Source organism: Ictidomys tridecemlineatus, chromosome 7 (genome assembly GCF_052094955.1).
Source record: "Ictidomys tridecemlineatus isolate mIctTri1 chromosome 7, mIctTri1.hap1, whole genome shotgun sequence".
Lineage (NCBI taxonomy): Eukaryota > Metazoa > Chordata > Mammalia > Rodentia > Sciuridae > Ictidomys > Ictidomys tridecemlineatus.
The window spans coordinates 33812110-33830843 of NC_135483.1; the positions used below are offsets into that span (position 1 = coordinate 33812110).

The window sequence follows — 18734 nt, forward strand, 5'->3', positions numbered from 1 at the left end:
GATAAGAAGGGATGTTTGGAATGGTGGACTGCTTATCAAAGAAAAGGTGAGATTTGAAATAAGGACAAGAAAAGAAGAAATCTCTCTATGTGAGATTGAAAACTCATGCACAAGAAACCTCGAGTTATAGGGCATTTACAGATATCTGTTTCCAGGAAATCCCAGACTTAGCTGTAATTCCCTGGATCCTCAGATTTCTACCAGATATTAGGATTCAGATTGGGCCCTATTTAGTTTGGCAATCAATTCAAGCGAGAACTTGGCCGGTTTGAAGCTGCAATATAGCATGCTATCCAAGGTTGAAAAATATGTTTGAAAAATATTGGTAATAGATCCCATTTATTGAGCATTTAAGTGCTCAGCCTTTTCCAAGGTCCATTACATAATTGTTTCTAATCCTTCTATAAGCAACATTGCCAGATATATATATATATATTTTAAATTTCCATTTAACAGATTGAGAAACTGACTAAGCTCTGGAAGGTTAAAGATACTCACCTAGAGTAAGCCAGGTAGCAGTAGGGAAGGGCTCAAACCAGGCTTGTTTTACACCGCAGTGCATTCATTCTCTTTCCCACCATCACGCTGTCCCTCATTGACGTGTAGGTGTGGTTCCTGGGGCAGGTGGGATGGCAGCTTAAGAGGCAAAATTTCAAAGGCAGTGAAGCAGGTGCTTCACTTTTGATATAATAAAAGAATAACAAGAAGTGAATCCGGGTAGCTCTTGTTCAGAGAACCTTTTTAGATAATGGCAGTCGAGATCCTGAGTCAGGTGTATAACTTCCTAGTTGTTTTGTTCATGTAGAAAAATCAAATTTCGGGCTGGGATTGTGGCTCAGTGGTAGAGCGCTCACCTAGCACGAGCGGGACCCGGGTTAGATCCTCAGCACCACATAAAAATAAAGGCATTGTGTTGTGTCCATCTACACCTAAAAATATAATAAATATTTTTTTAAAAAGAGAAAAATCAAATTTCATTGCAGATTTTTTTCAGTTTATAGTTCCATCTCAAGGATCGAAGTGCTTATCGTATGAAGTGCATCAATTATGAGATATTTCATTCATATGTAGAGTTGAAATTGGAATTGTAACAATTTGAATGCATTATCTACATTTGGTGGAAACTTTAGTGTGAATGAAGTTGTGGTATTCAGAAATGTGGATATGGCCTAAAGGTGAAGAAAACCAACTATTTTCTCTTGAAATTTTGTGTGGGTGCTATAGTTTTTGGATGGGACTTCCAGAGACATCATTTTCTTATTAGCACAGTTCAATTCTTGTATGTTTGTGAAGTTTTATTGTTGGAAAAAAAAATTATCTGGATTTGTTGGCACATGCCTATAATCCCAGCTACTTGGGAGGCTGAGGCAGGAGGATCACAAGTTTGATGCTAACCTGGGCAACTAAGTAAGACCCTGTCTTAAAATCAAGAATAGAAAGGGATGGGGATATAGCTCAAGTACCACAAAAGGAATAAAAGGAAAAGGAAAAAAAAATAAGATTAGACAGAAGGACTTATCAAATTATAAAGAAGAATGCAAGAAGGCCATACCTTTTAAGTTTAACCACCAAATTTCTTTTTGTCCATTTGGCATGTGTATTCTTTCCCTTTTCCTGTTTTGAATGGAGTTGAAAATAACATGGTTGATTTTGCTTTAGAGGAGAATAATTTTCTGTGTGTGTGTGTGTATTCAGCATTTCATTTCCCAGAGATGTGTTTATCTTTCAAATGGCACAGTAGCTTGGGATTTTGGTCTCCTTTTCACTCTAGTATGAAAAGGAGATTATTCATGACATTGTGTAGGAATTTCTAACCATAATATTTTCCAGTTTGGGGGAAGAAATTATTTGCAGGTTTAATGTAATTTTTCTCTTGTAGTTTGCAGAATGTTCCTTTATAATCTGAATTTTCTCAGTTTAGTAGAAACCTTTTACATTTCAATTGAAAACCATCTTGGAATAGATTAAAAAGGTTCACATTTAAAAAATTAAATCACTTTATAAATTTACAATATTTAGAAATGTCTTCATTTGATTTTGAATGGATTTTTGAAGGTGAATGTACCACATCATTCAGGGTAAATTGAAGGCATTATATTATATACACTAGCATTTGTCATCTTCTTAAGTGTAAGTGCTACCTATGGACAGTGATTCAAGAGGCTGACAGGTGGATTTTCCCCCTATAAAAGCCACCATTTAGGTGACTTGAGATCATTTAAGAGAAAGTCAGATGTTTGCTACTTGACAGTTCTTTGGTTAGGCAATAAGTGAGAAAAGTTAGACTGCTATTTTAGACATTGTCAAGCTAAATTTAAAGAAATAAAAAGTAGCTTAGCCTGTGGCTGCTCGAAGATATATTAGGTCTCAATGTACATGCTGATAATTTGAGGAGTTTATTATAAGATTGGGATCAGATTACTCTTCCACCCAGGAAATACTCTGTTTTAGAGGGTGGAGGAATAATATTTTCTGTATTAGCTCTTATAACCAGAGATAGCTAAGGGCACAGCTGGTCACCACTAAGGAACTAAACCTAGTTTCTAGATCTCATTTTTCAAGAGAAGCCAGAAATCTGAAATTCTTTGTAAAATTGTCCAGTTTTAAATGTTGGCCAAGAAGCTTAAAAATATTTGAAATGCCGTGTGATTCAGTTAAAGTCCATCTGAAGGCTGGCAGTTGGTTACGTCTCCTAAACCATGCCTTTAGCTTTTGCCTGTGCACCTTAAAAGAGATTCTTCTGTATCTTTGTCCCTACTACCTGCCTTCCCCTCTGTTATTGTAAGTTCATGATAGATACTAGTGCCTCATGGAAGTTTAATATTGTCAGTGTGGCCATTATGCTACTTTGCTGTATCATTTTATATCTGAACAATCATATATAGGTAAGCAGTGTATTCAAAGTATAAGACTAGACCAGTGGGTTTTAGTGCAAGAGTACAAAAAGTTTATTGATAAGGTTTCAGATTGTATGTTGCAACCAGCCATTAGAAAACTGACTTGTTGAATTTTGGTGTAGTATCAGAGAATATCCTTAATTTGAAAATCATTTTGAAAGAACACGAATAGGAGGTTATTTTGGCTGACATTTGGGGCTGTAAGAAGAATGAATAATTACCCTCGCCCCCAACATTGATTTGAGTTCGAGGCCAGTCTGGACAATATAGGCCCTGTCTCAAGAAATAAAAATTAAATATTCTTCCCTTTTTCCAACAACTTATTTATGTAGGGTCAACTTTTCTTTATATACTTATTGTTGTTATTACTTTGTACTGGGATTGAATCCAGAGCCTTGCTCATTCTGCTCATGTGCTTAGAACTGAGCTGTACCTCATCCCCAGATACTGTTGTTAACCAAAACAACATACTGTGTAGATTGAATGCAAAAACAAATCTGAGAGAATCTAACTAATTTAAGCCTGATAACAAAGAGGTTTGCAAAAACAGTTATCAAATTTTGGGGGGGAAAATAGTTTTTTTTTTGGAGGCCTTGTGCATGTGAGGCAGGCTCTTTACTAACTGGGCTATATCCTCAGCCCTGTAGGTTTATAATTTGTGTCAATACACAAGTTTATTTTTAAAAATATTTTTCTTTAAATTGTAGATGAACACACTATTTTTATGTGGTGCTAAGGATTTAAACCAGTGCCTCACGAGTGGTAGGCAAGTGCTCTACCACTGAGCCACAATCCCAGCCCTAACAAGTTTATTTTTTAAACATTTTTTGTTTTTAGTTTTAATGTTAAATGTCTATGACCCACATAAACAGAAGTTTCTTGGGTCTTCAATAATTTTTTAGTATAAAATCGCCCTGAGATCAAGAAGTTTGAGAGTTGCTAAAGTACATCATGATGAGTGGGGAAGGGAAGCTGTTGAGAAGGTTGTTAGACTATTATATAGATTTTTCACCTCAGAACTAGAGACTCAGAAAATCCTTTTATAGGAGATATGAATAAACAAATCTTTATAGTCTGCATTTTTTTTGGAGGGGAGGGGGGATGTGTGTAACATTTTTAGTTCCTGTTTTACCATTGCAGTAACTAATTTGATTCCTTTTCTTTCTTTCCTGTGTGTGCCACCCCTACAACCCCCACTTGGGGATTGAACCCAGTGGTGCTGTGTCATTGAGCTATATCCCCAGACCTTTTATTTTTTATTTTGAGGCAGTATCCTTCTAAGTTGCCAGACTGGCCTTGAACTTGGGATTTTCTTTCTTCAACCTCCTGAGTTCTTGGTATTATGGGTGTGCACCACCGAGCCCAGCTACATTGGTTCATTAATGTTAAACTTTAAAGTTTTCTGTTGTTAGCTGTGATATGAGAAAGAGTAAGGGAAAAATGGAGAATTTTAAATACAGGTAAAGAGATATTCTCAGATTGTGGTTTTCCTACAGTTTTTGTGTGAAATGAATTGTAGTGAGTGATTTTTTTTTAAACGTTGTGTGTGGTTAAAATGACAGTACTGCCTCTCCTTATTTTTCTATTTATTCATTCATTCATTCATTCATTCATTTTTTTTGTGGTGCTGAGGACCTAACCCAGGGCCTCGCATGGACTAGGCTAGCGCTCTACTGCTCAGCCACAATCCCAGCCCCTCTCCTTATTTTTCTATGCTTAATTTATTCTTCTATGAAATCATGAAAATGGGATACCATAATCAGGGTTAAATTCAGAAAAAACCATTGCAAATTGGATTTCTAAAAATGTGTCTGAAATTGAATGTCTAGGATTCAGATTCCACATATACAGTTCTTCATACTTAAAGAGGTGAAGAGAATCATTCCTAACATTGGTGCTTCTTGCTTTGATGAGGCATTCCCCAAAGGCTGATGTGACTGTTTATTTCTTTTTTTACAAAAATTTTTATATAACAGTGGAACACATTACAATTCTTATTACATATATAGAGTACAATTTTTCACATCTCTGGTTGTATACAAAGTATATTTACACCAATTCATATTCATACATGTACATTGGATAACAATGATCATCATATTCAACCATCATTAATTACCCTTCAGAATTCATCTATTTCTCCCTTGCTCCCTCTCCCTATCCCACTGTGAATCAGCCTCCTTATATCAAAGAAAACATCCGGCATTTGGTGTTTTGGGATTGGCTAACTTCAGTTAGCATTATCTTCTCTAACTCCATCCATTTACCTGCAAATGCCATGATTTTATTCTCTTTTATTGTTGAGTAATATTCCATTGTGTTTATATGCCACATTTTTTTTAATGCATTCATCTATTGATGGGCATCTAGGTTGGTTCCACAATTTAGCTATTGTGAATTGTGCTGCTATAAACATTGATGTGGCTATGTCCTTTGACATCCCATTTACTCTCCAACTCCCTGAGAGAGAGTGTGTGTGTGTGTGTGAGTGAGAGAGAGAGAGAGAGAGAGAGAGAGAGAGAGAGAGAGAGAGAGAATGATTAGAATCTGGTTGGTATATTATCCTGCTAAAGCTCTTTACCGGCCTCTTTGTCAGCCTCAGCTCCATGGGTCAAGGTAGTGCCTAAGTCACAATACAGAGTGCATAGGGGGAGAAGCTTTATTCCCTTTACCCAAAATCCAATCCACAGTGCAGCATGAGAACACTTAGTGATCCCTTCTATCTTATACTAAAGATTCTCACGAAGGCAATCCCCATGAGTCTGCCTCAGGCGATTTGCCGTTGTTTGTTCCAGAACTGTGTGAAAAGGAATTTGGGGTTGGTTAACCTCTCTGGACTGGATTGAACAAGTTAGCTCTAGGCTCTCTGTTTACTAGGCGAGGGATGTGGGGGTGTTGGGGTGTTGGGGATGTGCCTACTAGATGCTGGCACAAATTAATAGCCCATCTGAAAATGCCCTCTGTAGCTTTGCCCAAAATATAGCCTTTTCCTTCAGTTGTAACAGCTGTTAGGTGGTAGGACCACCATGTGGTAGTTTGAACTTATTGTTATCAATGGGAATGTGTGTTGGCATGTGAAGAGGCCACAAAGAGGGACATAGTGTAAATAGGATGACAGAGTAGTTGTATAAAAGAGCAGCTTATGAAAGTTGAGGACTGATTACACTTAGAAAAGTGCCTAGTGGAAACTTGAGTTCTGTGAGAGATGGGTTTGGAACCTGTCTTTATCATCTATCTAGTAACAGTCGCTCCAGAATTTTAAAAGTTATGTACAGTTTCCCATATTTCGAGCCCTAATCTTTTGAGAAACATGAGAAATGGTCCTACAGTATTGATTTTTCTATGATGACAATCTGTGTGGTCACAGATTTTTAATGAGTATTGTGTTTGTGTTTTGGTAATACCTGTCTTCTGATAACAATAACAGGATTGAATTTTAAGGCATTGTTTGCAAGAGTCTGTGGTGTAGTATTGCAGATAAGCTTAATGACTTATTGTCTCTTCAGTTTTTATGTTATTTTTTAAAACCTTACTCCAAAACAAAATGATATGGTTAGACAAAAGTTTTAGTACTTTGATAGGTGATATCCAGAGGTTAGGGTGAGGTCATTTTAAGGGTGGTTTGCTAAGGTAATTATTAAGGAAGTGGTGATTTACTGAATGTTTCTTCCATGTTCATGGATCTTCTAAATATGGGCAACTATCCTAAAATAAATCCTTATATTCATTTGAATTTGAAGACTTGGGGAATTAGTTTTGTTGAGTTGAATGTGAGGAGCCTTATCTGCCTCTGTAATGTGTTGTATACAGTAACTTAGATTTTTGACCCTTGGACCTGTATGAAAAGAAGTAGAGGGATAGGGAAAAGACTAGGCAAATCTTTGCTTAGAGATAGAATAACATCTGATTACTAGGATATGAAATGGACAGTAAAGGTCGAAATAAGATAGAAACTATAGACTTTTGTAGAAAAAAAAAGTAGGACCACCAAGAAAAATTCATGGAGTAGGTAGCATTTGAACTGGGCATGAGTTATGTAGGAATGAGACTGGAGGAAATGTACTGGTGGCAGATTATGCCACTTCTACCATTAAGGTGATTGCTGGTAAATGTGAAACCTGAGTGGGTGCGTCTTGTGTTACAAGTCCAGATATATGAAAGTCATCACTTTGTGGATGGTGGGATGTGAAGAATATCTTTCTGTCCTTAAAGATTAAAATAAACTTAAAAACTTTTTTTTTTTTTAAAGAAATTAGACAAGAAAGATGCATCAAGCTTTAATTCAGTTCAGATATGTGCCTGAACATGAAGGCATGTTTTGTGGTAGGAGGTAGGCAGAGAATTTTAAAACTGAAGCACCTGCACTAAGTAGTATTGCCAGTTGAGGATCAGTGAATCAATGAATGATCTTTGAGATTGTAATGTTAAATTGGAGAAAATGAGATTGAAATCACAGGGGTTTTCAAGAGTAACAATGATGTATGTTAATTTCTAGCAGGTACCATTCTACTTATCTTGTCTCTTTACATCAGTTTGAATGTTGCTGCTTTAAAAAAATTCTAGCCTTTGGATCTGTGAGATGATCTATAAATCTTAAGAACAAAATAGGTGATTTAATCAGAATATAGAATACATCTTTGCTGTTGGAGGATTCAGCAACTTATATTGTTATAGGCACCTTGCAAAGACTTGTATGGCTATGCTTGAGTGAGATTAAATGCTGAGTTATGAGATTATTTGTAATATTATGTTGTTCCATATAAAGGTTTATTTAGAGATGAAATTTGGTGAGCACTAGCTGGTTGTCATTTTAAGATGGAAAACTTGTTAATATTGCCAGGAGAAGAAATCTACTTAATAACTTTTTCAGCATTGGAAGTTGGTGGACCAAGATTCTTTAAAGTGGATGAGTGTTCAATAATTATATAAGGGGCTGGGGATGTGGTTCAAGCAATAGCGCACTCCCCTGGCATGGGTGTGGCCCGGGTTCGATCCTCAGCACCACATACAAACAAAGATGTTGTGTCTGCCGAAAACTAAAATGTAAATAAAATGTTTAAAAAAATAATTATATAAATACATTCAGTAACTTAGTAAATTTAAACAGATGTGTTCTTTGGCCTGTGGTAATTCTGTGATTTGGGTGTCTGCATCCAAAACTATAGAGAAGATATACTCCTTAATATAATTCACTATTTGCCCGAAGAGTTTGCTCCTATTACCTGGACCCATATAAACTAATTTGTTAGGAGTCCAGTTTTGTTATCATTGGAGATTTGAAAGAATGATAACATTTTATGTGAATTTTGGGATTGCATTTAAGAATTAAATTTTGAGGAAACCTTCTAGATATCCATATAAAGTCTATTTGTATATGAAGGTTTCAAATGGGTAGGTAAAATTGACTATTGAGAGTAAGTGCTATTTCTTATTCTTACATATATATCTTTCACTGATGCATTGCTTTTCATACGCTGATAAGAATTTTGAGACTGAAAAGATCCAAAGATAACTACTAGTCCTTTTTCACATAGGTGAAATATGAATAATAGAGGAGCAGGAGGTAAACTCCAGATTTTTTGCTACTTGGTGGGCATTGTTTTCAGTGCAAATTGGTGTTCAGATAGGGTTAGGGCATTATGATTTTGAAGATTAAAATTGATAACAGGAACCATTTTCACCATCTCTTTCTATCCTGGAATTTGCTGTTGATGTCTTATTAGTTTCTAGAGTTTTATATTCTCACAGCTTATTTTAGTTTTATAAGTAATATCTACTTGGAATGATATTTGAAGCCAAGGAAGAAGCATTTAATTCTCACTCTCAATTATTGTTCATTTTGGAAAAAAACTTGTCCCCCCTCATCCCCTCACTTTATGAAAGTTGTAGAGAAAAGTTTTGGGTTAACAAAAAAGGAATGAAAATGAATGGGGTTTGTTGTATTGTAGTGAACAAATATCTTCTGAGTGTGTCACTACTCTGGTTTTCATACTCGGGCTCTTAGTCTGATGAAAAGTTTTGTAAATTGCTCGTGGTAAATTTGTGCCTAGGAAAGTAAGAGTTCCTTCTGCTTCTGTTCAGGGTCTTTGAAGGCTACTGTTATTCTCTGAAACATGATGTTTAGTTTATTTTCTCCTCATTTTCTAATAAGCCTTCTCAGAGCTCATGATTTCCATAAGGCATTACTCTTAGAGAGTGTTTGATTTTGTTTTCAAACACAGAAGTATGCTTTGTAAATGAGCAAACTGAAATTTGTTGTGAAAACTCAACTTTCTAGGACCAATAAAAACATGTTTTGTTAATGAAAGTGAATGCAGTACTGGGTTACAAAAATGAAAATGTATTTTATGGGGGCCAAATCACACATGATCAGACGCTGTTCTTTAGGAGTGAGAATAAAGTCATCAGTGAGTGTTTTGCAAGGAAAATTACCTGTGGCATTATTTGAAAGTTGTTTTAGCTGCCAAATGTGATTTGGTGTTGGATTTTGGTGATTTTTTTAAAAAAATTGTTTGAAAAAGATGCTCCTCATTAGTGAATAGGGAGGATAGAATTTACAAGAATTTCTAAGTTACAAGACTGCTGGCTTAGAATCTCTTGAAATAATTAGGTTATTTGTTCGTAGATAGATGATTTGTGGCAGTTTTTATATCCTAAACTGTACAAGATTAAAATCTGACTTCACTTTTGTCCCTCTTTTTTGCTGTGTTCCCTTTCTAGGGGTACTGTTGTTTATTTAACCAATCCTGCACTTAGAAGACATCTAAGTCTCCAGCTTGTGCTATTATAAATAATGCTACAGTGAACATCTGCTATATTTCAGATGCAGTGTCAGAATCAACTTGAAAAATAGCTGTCCGTCTCTTTCCCCCAAAATGATTGACCAAGGGGGTGAGAACTGTTATAGGTCACTTTTTAGAGAGCAATACTTGTGGAATTTTCTGTTGATACAGTGTTCTGATTTTTTTTCTCATTGTTTTCTAAAATCATCAGTTTGTAAGAATTATTTGTGAAAATATTTTTAAATGATGAGGCAGTTGTTTTGGTGACTTAATAGAGAATTAAACCTTTAAAAATCAATAATTTATTACATCTTTTAAAAATATTTTTTAGTTGTAGATGAACTCAGTGTCTTTATTTATTTTTAAAATATTTACTTTTCAATTTTCGGTGGATACAACAACCCCATTTTATTTTATGTGACGCTGAGGATCGAACCCAGCGCCCCGAGCACGCCAGGCAAACGCGCTACTGCTTGAGCCACATCTCCAGCCCTCAATATCTTTAATTTATTTAATTTTATGTGGTGCTGAGGATTGAACCAGTGCCTCACATGTGCACTGAGCTACTACCCCAGCCCTCTTTTATTACATCTTAATGTTACATAATTTCTTTCTTAGCTTAACAGAGTACCTGGTTTAAATTTTCTGAGTCTGTATTAAAATGTTTTATATGAATTTAAGCTTGTTTTCTTGAGGTAAACAGTAAAATCATAACAGACAATACAAATTTAATCTCTTTGTTGTACTGCTTTTTTTTTTTTTGAGATATTTCTAAGCATCTTCAATACTCTTTTAGAAATGGGGTGGCTTGTTCTTTTCCTTGTTTTTGAGCCATAAGTCCCTTTAAGAGCTCTAGACTGAGCTTTAAGTCAGCCTTTTGAATATTTTTCTCCCCAGTTATATTAAATTCTTAAAGGACCTATGCTTTCCAGGTATTTTCATTTGGTGATATTCACAAACTTCAAGAGTCTCTTGGCAGGGCAATCCCCAATATAAACAAACCCCCAAATCATAAAAATAGAAAGGGCTGGGAATGTAGCTCAGTGGTAGACCTCCCAACTTCTTAGTAGAAAAACAAAACAAAGCTCTTTTGGGGCCGATAGCAGGGTCCCTCCCCCCAATTGGTTTTGAATTGGGTGTTGGTTCAAGTACCGCATCTATTGCCAATTTTTTGATAAATAGACTCTAGAAGCCTCAGCTTCCTCATCTGTGCAGTAGGATCGATAAGATTATTGTTACTGAAGTTGCTAATGGGGTAGAAAAGGAAGGGAACTTCAGCCTCTTATTTGTTTATTTATTTATTCATTGGAACAAAAGTAAAAAGAATACAAAATACATTCTTGCCACAGCAATTGTTTTGTGTACTACTATTGTGGATCACCCAAATAATGAAACAAGTACCTATCAGAACTATTTATTTACAGACGATTTGAACATGCAGTTTATTAACTTTTTTTTTTTTTTAAGGTTACGAGAAGTTTCAGAAAAACTCAACAAATATAATTTAAACAGGTAAGAATTTTAAGAAATAAATCTATACTTTGTTTTCTTTAGTATTGGGGATTGAACCCAGGACCTTGTACACAGCAAGTGCTTCATCCCCATTCTAAGATATTTTAAGTCTTTTTTTCAAAAAGTAATTTTTTCTTCTATTAGGAAAAAGAACTCTGATCAAGATAAACATTCTTATGATTAATCTTTTACTCTATCATTTGTTTATAAGGTTGGTTCATTTGAATTACAGTTTTTATTCATACTGATTTTTTTAAAACAGTACAGCATACCAAGGAGCTATAGTGATTACTGGACATAAATATGTTTAAATGGTTGCTTTAACATATGTTGATTTTTAAAAAACAGATTTTGCCAGTTATTTCTCCTATTATTAATGAATTTAAAAAAATCCTATAACGTATTTACCATTTAAAAATAATTTTACTAACATCCTTTTTTGTTTGTTTTTTTTCCCCCCTAGCCACCCGCCTTTGAATGTATTGGAGCAGGCCACTATTAAACAGTGTGTGGTGGGACCAAATCATGCTGCATTTCTTCTTGAGGTAGAGAAAAGAAAAATAGTTGAAATACAACTCTGTATCATTTCTTCCTTTTTAACCAAGGAACATAGGAGCTACTAGATAGAGTTACTTTGAAGATCACCCAGTTCTCTTTCCTTGTATAAATCCTCTGTTCTGGAGAAAGTTTTAATGATTTACTAGTGTTTGAAACTAGTTAGTGACATAATGGGGAGGCTCCTAATATCTTTCCTCCCTTTAAATTCTATCAAATTGAGATGTTTTAAAATTATTTTCTGCTGGTTTCTTGATTATGTGTGTCAATTTCTGTAACTCTTTTTTTCTGTAAAAGAGCATATTGGGTGTCTTATGAATATGATAGCAATAGGCACAGAATCTGTTGAATAAATTCAAATTTTAATGCATATTTTTACTTAGAGAATTTCTTCTATTTTCTTTGCTTTTAGGATGGTAGAGTTTGCAGGATTGGTTTTTCAGTGCAGCCAGACAGATTGGAATTGGGTAAACCTGATAATAATGATGGGTAAGTCCTTATGTTCTTTGTATATATGTATGTATGTATTTTTTCTGGTGTTAGACAAGTACTGTTATTGAACTCTATTTTCAGCCTGTACTTTTTATTCCATATAGTATTTATATGTAGTATTTAAAAGGTATTATTATTAAATCCATGTTTTGATTTTGATTATTCTCAAATTAAAAAGGCACTGTAGAAAACCAGATGCTCAAAATAAATGGTAAAGTTTATAGTTCAGATTTAAATTCCGAGGAAGCGAGATGATTTGTAAGTGGAGGAATCAATGATCACTTTATGGGAATGAAGAAATTACATGTTTGGTAGGTTCCAAGTCAGATCTACTCTTTTTTTTTTTATACTTTAAATATATATATATTTTTATTGATTGTTCAAAACATTACAGAGCTCTTGATAAATCATCTTTCATACATTTGACTCCATTGGGTTTTGAACTCCCATTTCTACCCCCAATACAGATTGCAGAATCACATCTGTTACATACTCACATTTTTACATAATGGCATATTAGTGACTGTTGTATTCTGCTACCTTTCCTATCCCCTGCTATCCCCCAGATCTACTCTTTGAAATGGTTTCACACATGTATTTTTCTCTTTAATGTTTCCAAACCAGATAACTCAATTTGAATGCAACCGAGGTCGTTAGCATTTTGGCCTTTAAAAATCATAGTATTTCAAATGATGCTAGATATAATGTAAGATGAATTTCAGCTAATCCACTTCTTTTTTTTTTCTCTTAAAGAGAGAGTGAGAGAGGAGAGAGAGAGAATTTTTAATATTTATTTTTTAGTTATTGGCGGACACAACATCTTTGTTGGTATGTGGTGCTGAGGATCGAACCCGGGCCGCACGCATGCCAGGCGAGCGCGCTACCGCTTGAGCCACATCCCCAGCCCATCAGCTAATCCACTTCTAAGGAAGACATTGATTTAAAAAAAAAAATCTAAGAACAATCTATTATTTAACATTCATTTGTATTTGAAATGTGATAATTCTTTTTTAACTAGGAAAGAACACTGTATTGTTAGAAGACCACAAGTTATTAGGTTTGTTCTTCGATATGAAGAATAAATTTTAATAGGAGTAATTAGGGAATTAAGTAGATACTTTACTACAGGAAGTCCCAGAGCAGTTTAGTTTTGGAATTCCGGGTATGTGCCTTAGCATATTGAGACTGTGATGTGATTATTCTATATCTTGTTTTTTCCTAGGTCAAAGTTGAACAGCAACTCGGGTGCAGGGAGGACTTCCAGGCCTGGTAGGACAAGTGACTCCCCGTGGTTTCTCTCTGGTTCTGAGACTCTGGGCAGGCTGGCAGGCAACACCTTGGGGTAAGTTGTGCTCAGTTGAAGGCATCCACTGGTCTGTCTCATTGTCCTGTGACTGTTTTCATTGTGACTGATTATCTTCATTGTTTTCTAGAGAAGGGGAGAGGGAGTTTCCCTAAATTTTGGGTGGGGAGTTCATGTTGCTAATGGTGAGCCACCATGATAAAAATGATTTAGCTAAGCTAATTTTAATTTACCTGAATTCCTTGACCTATTAAACATGTAAAAAGGTATATATGTGCTTGCGTTACTTGTACCATTTGTCTTCTAGAATTTTAAATGGCTTTATCTTTAGTCGGTTCTTTGGTTGAATCTGGTAGTTTCTAATTTTAACACTAGAACTCACCTCTTCTACTACTTTTTCTGAAGTTTATATACTGTCAAAAAAAACTTGTACAAATTCAAAGCCAGGTGTTTTTGTATATTTTAATATACTTTGATTCTTGAATGTCCAGATTTTCTGAAAGTACTTGGTTAATGATTAGATAATGTCAGTCCAGTCAAATCATTTGTTCAAAGGCCAATTAGAGAAAGATAACTAGAAGCAATTTAAATTGTTTCAAAATATAATCAAGGGTAAGAAATTTATTTTTATACACTGACTTGGTAGGTGAAATAAAAATTAGATTTTAAAATTAAGATTCAAAAATGCTTACTTTTTTCCTATGTTGTTGTGCTGAACTGAATTCATTTTGAGCTGGAAATGAGGTCATTTAGTAAGTGCATTGTTTAGATCATTCTCTGTATCCCTTAACTTATTGATAGGAAATATAGTTCCATTCTTTATTTGATTTTTCGTTATATATTATATAATTCAAAACAGTTGTAGGAATCATGACTTAATTACAGAGTAAATGTCAAAATTTTGTCCGCTTGCAAGTAATTAAAAAACAAGAGAGGGGCTGGGATTAAGGCTTAGCTCTATATTGCTCTTCTGGCACATTGGAGGCCTTGGGTTCCATCCTCAGTACCACATAAAAATTATTTAAAATAAATACAATAAATTGTGTCCAGTTACAACTAAAAAATAAATATTAAAAAAAGATTTTTTTTTAAATTCTCAGGATAATTTAGAAATTTACTGGAAGCTAAAGTGAAAAATAGTTATTTTGAGACTTATAAATAAAACACACACATAGAAGCAACTTATGTCTTATAGTTAAATAAGGTCTCTTGCATGACAGACCAATAAAGGCAGTGTGTTAATTTGAAATGTCACAGTGCAGGAAAGAAGATGTATTTAAATTGTTGAGGCCATATGCATTTTCTAGGACACCAAAATATTTCAGTGTTTGAAATGAGCATTTCCCCTTTTCACCTGCTCATGAGATGATGCATATTTATTAAATTATTTTTAATGAGCCAAAAGGAAATTAAAGAACACATGTATCCTCCTCATTTGTGTATCCTAAAATTCTCTGTTTAGTAAAACAGTAACCATTGAATATATATAATGAAGCCCATGCTTAGCATTCATTTAAGTCAGATCCTAGAAGTTGCCTACTCCCCAAATAGCTATCCTGCCCTTATTTGGAGGAATTAATTTGGGCAACCCAAGAAAATTGCTTAAGTAGAGTTCTTGCTACTAGTCCTAATGAACTAAGTGGAAGAATGGGCCTGTGGTATGCCTAGCTGCTAGCTTTGAGTTATTCTGGATTTTTTTTTTTTTTAATGTCTGCTTTTGGAATTTCTCTATCTTTGTGTTAATGATAATAATAGAATCATTGCTCAGATATGGAAAACCAGTTTCATCAAGAATTCTAAATAATCTTATCATTATATATGCAAGCCCATTAATTTAGGGTATGTTACCAGCTTTAAGGAAAGGGACCTCCACTTGTCTCTCTCCTTGGTAAGGGTTGAAAGCAAACCAGATAGACACAGAAGTTTTAGCCTGTCCAGTGGTATCCCAGACTTCATTTGGGAAGCTCATTTTAAATTTTATCTTATCAGTATGCCTAAGAGACTGAGTGTACACTAGTGTCATATTAATAGGGAATAGCCTTCAAAAGCTGTCCTTTATTTTATGGGACTCAAGGTATACTGGAGCACCTCCATCCTTGGAACAGAGTATAATATCCAATGAAGAGAACTTTCAGGGCTGTGCCCATATTTCGGTATGATTTGAATTACAATTAAATAATAACAACACAACTCAGTATCATTAATAGTATCTCTGGGTGGTAGATGAACTTTATTTTCTTCTTTTGTCCTTTTTTATATTTTAAAGTTCCTTAGTAACAATAACAAAACAATAATTTTGAAAGACAGTAGGGTATAGTGGTAAGGAGTACTGACACTGGAGCCAGATTACCTGGTCCAGATCCTTGTTGAAGCCCTTACCAGCTGTGTGACCATAGGCAAGGAAGTTCTCTTCTTTGGTGAGAATTTCCTTATTCTCAAAGTAGGGATGATGATGATAATAGGATTCAGTAAGTTAAAATAGGTAAACATTTAAAATAATGCTGCCATAAATACTTCAAAAATGATAATGGTTAGTTTTTAAAAATATTTTCAACAATGATGTTGTTTATCCAGAGGATGATATAATATTGTCTTTCATGGTATATTTCAGACTGTATCAAAACAAAATTTCTCTAATTTGAATAATAGTTAGAAAATTGAAAGTCAATGTGCCACTAGTTACAATACATTAAGTGGAGTCTTGGAACTAATTTTGGAGAATAGGGCAGCATAGATCAAAGAACCTTGAAACTGGAATGGGGACACCTCATTGTTGGTATTCATTCCATTACTGAGTTTACGTAATGATCTTTGGCAAGTGATTACTTTTTCTGGGTCTTCTCAGCTTTATCCGCACAGTGTTCATTCTCTCATTTCCTTTGCTCCTTTATTGATAAGATGGAGAGAAAAGTACTGACTGTTCTGGAAGCTCAGTGATGGGGGGCGGTTGTCACCAGCATCAACTTGATTCTGATGAGGGGCCTGTTGGCTATGTCACATGGCAGATGACACCATGAAGGGAGTACATGCAAAAGGGAGACATCATAAGATTTCAGAGGTCTTAGTTCATAGACAGCCAGCTTTTGCTCTTGGCCTAATGTGAGGTGTAACATCACAGCAGAAGAGTATGGCAGAGGAATGCCCTCAGGATAGGACAATCAGGAAGCAGAGAGAGCTTTTTAATCTTATTTAATTTATGTTATTTTATGTTAGTAGTGCTGGGGACAGAACTAAGGAACTTGGCATTGCTAGACAAGCACTCATACCACTGAGCTGTATCCCCATCCCTTGTATGACTTTTTAATGGTCCTTTGCATATAGTGTGTGATAAGAAATTTGGAAAATAGCATGTAATAAAAGTAGCATATAGCAAATGAAGTTTAATTCACTAGATAAGCCTGGATATTTTTTATTTTTATATTTATTTAAGAAAGAATAATTAATGTCTGCTATGGCAAAGAATACTTTCCTTAAATATAAGCATTTCTTTGTTTACCTGTGGTCAGCAAAGTATACAACCTGAAGGTCAAATTGAGTCCCATGCACCTGTGGCTGCTTTTGTGCTGTAATAGCAAAGATGAGTGGCTACTTACTAACTGGTTAGCTCCCCAAATCTAATTATTTAGCCTTTGTTTGCTCTTTACAAAAATGTTTGCTGATCTCTATTTTAGTTTTCCATTACCATTAGTTCCTAATCCTGTGTTCTTTTATTTTGAAATTTAACTTTTTATTTTGAATTAATTTAACTAATTAAAAATTTTCAAAAATATTACAGAGAATTAGTGTCTGTACCTTTCACTCAGTTTCCTCACATGTGAACATCTTATATAGCCAAATTCTACAAACCAAGAAATTAACGTAATCATTGCTTATGCTGTAGATCCTGTTCGAATGTTGCTATTTGGCCACCAGTACCCTTTCTCTGGTCCAGGATTCAATACAGGGTCCCAGTTGAATTTAAGCTGACACCTTTCTTTAGATTCCTCCAATTTGGGACAGCTCCTCAGTCTTTGTCTTTTTAGATCCTGATGAGTTTGAAAAGCTGGTGGGTGTATTGTACAGTATTTGGATTTTCCATTGTTTTCTTATGATGTGTTATTGGCAAGAATACTGCAGAAGTGGTGATATGCCCTTCTCTGAGCCTAATACCGCGCTGGTGTGATGTTGATATCTCATTGCTGTGGATGAAATTACTTTTCTGTTTATTTAGTTAAGGTGGTATCTGCCAGGTTTTCCCACTGTAAAATTAATGTTTTCCTCTTTGTCATTAATAAGTATTTTGTGGGAAGTCAATTTTTGTGAATTGTAAATATCTCATTTCTGCTCACTGATTTTAGCATCCATAGTTGCTTTTGGTCTGAATTAGTTGTTACTTTGGGGTTGACTGATTTTTAACTATTCCCATCATTTAACCAGGCTTGTTTACATAAGCCTGTAATTCCAACTGCTCCAGAGACTGAGGCAGGATATTGCAAGTTTAGATCAGTCTGTGCATCTTAGAGAGTCCCTATCTCAAAATTAAAATAAGGTCTAAGGATATAGTTCAATGTGAGGCCTAGGTTTAGTCCCCACTACAGCCAGAAACTTGTCCCCATCATTTCTTTTATACTTAAGGAATAGTTTTCTCTCATCTTTTTTTTTTTTAATATCCACACTATCTTTTTCTATTGGTTATTTATATAATCATTGTAGTCTCATGAATATTTGTCTTATTTTGTGTATTATAATCCATTAATATTATTTATTATGTTGCTCAAATTATCCCATAGATTCAAGTCCTCTTTTCATAATGAAGAAAGCTTTCATGGAACCAAGCTTTATTATAGAATGTATTACAGAAATACTGAAATAGAGCAGTGGAATTTTATGAATTTGCTATTAAAATATGTAGCAGATACAATGATAAAATAATTCACTCAAGCTTGAATAAAACCTCTGTAGACAGACTCCAAAGATGATTAGGGCCAATTTTACGACTCTTTTAAAATGCAGAAAGAAGCATTAGTTCTTGGAAATCCTCCCCTGCCCATGTTTGACTGTATTCTTCTAACCCCCTACACAAGTTTCTTCTCCATTAAACTCTCTTTAGCATTGGATTCATGGATCGCAATATTGAAAAGTGTCATAGGTGCCCACTGACTAACTCAGAGACAGTCTTTTTTTTTTTTTTAATTTTTTATTTGGGTATGTGGA

At 34.8% G+C, this 18734-nt stretch overlaps 1 protein-coding gene across 8 annotated transcripts in view; it reads left to right on the forward strand.

The window, feature by feature from the left end:
- Ubr5 (ubiquitin protein ligase E3 component n-recognin 5) overlaps positions 1 to 18734 on the forward strand; it is a 129743-nt gene that overhangs the window by 27566 nt on the left and 83443 nt on the right. For all 8 annotated transcript variants that reach the window (XR_013423876.1, XM_078016838.1, XM_078016844.1 and 5 more), the window contains exons 2-5: positions 11147 to 11191; positions 11655 to 11736; positions 12159 to 12235; positions 13461 to 13580. Coding sequence is in view for 7 of the 8 variants with exons in the window: in XM_078016838.1 (XP_077872964.1) it covers positions 11147 to 11191; positions 11655 to 11736; positions 12159 to 12235; positions 13461 to 13580 (324 nt within the window). In the remaining variant the exon portion in view is untranslated. The remainder of the gene's footprint in view (positions 1 to 11146; positions 11192 to 11654; positions 11737 to 12158; positions 12236 to 13460; positions 13581 to 18734) is intronic.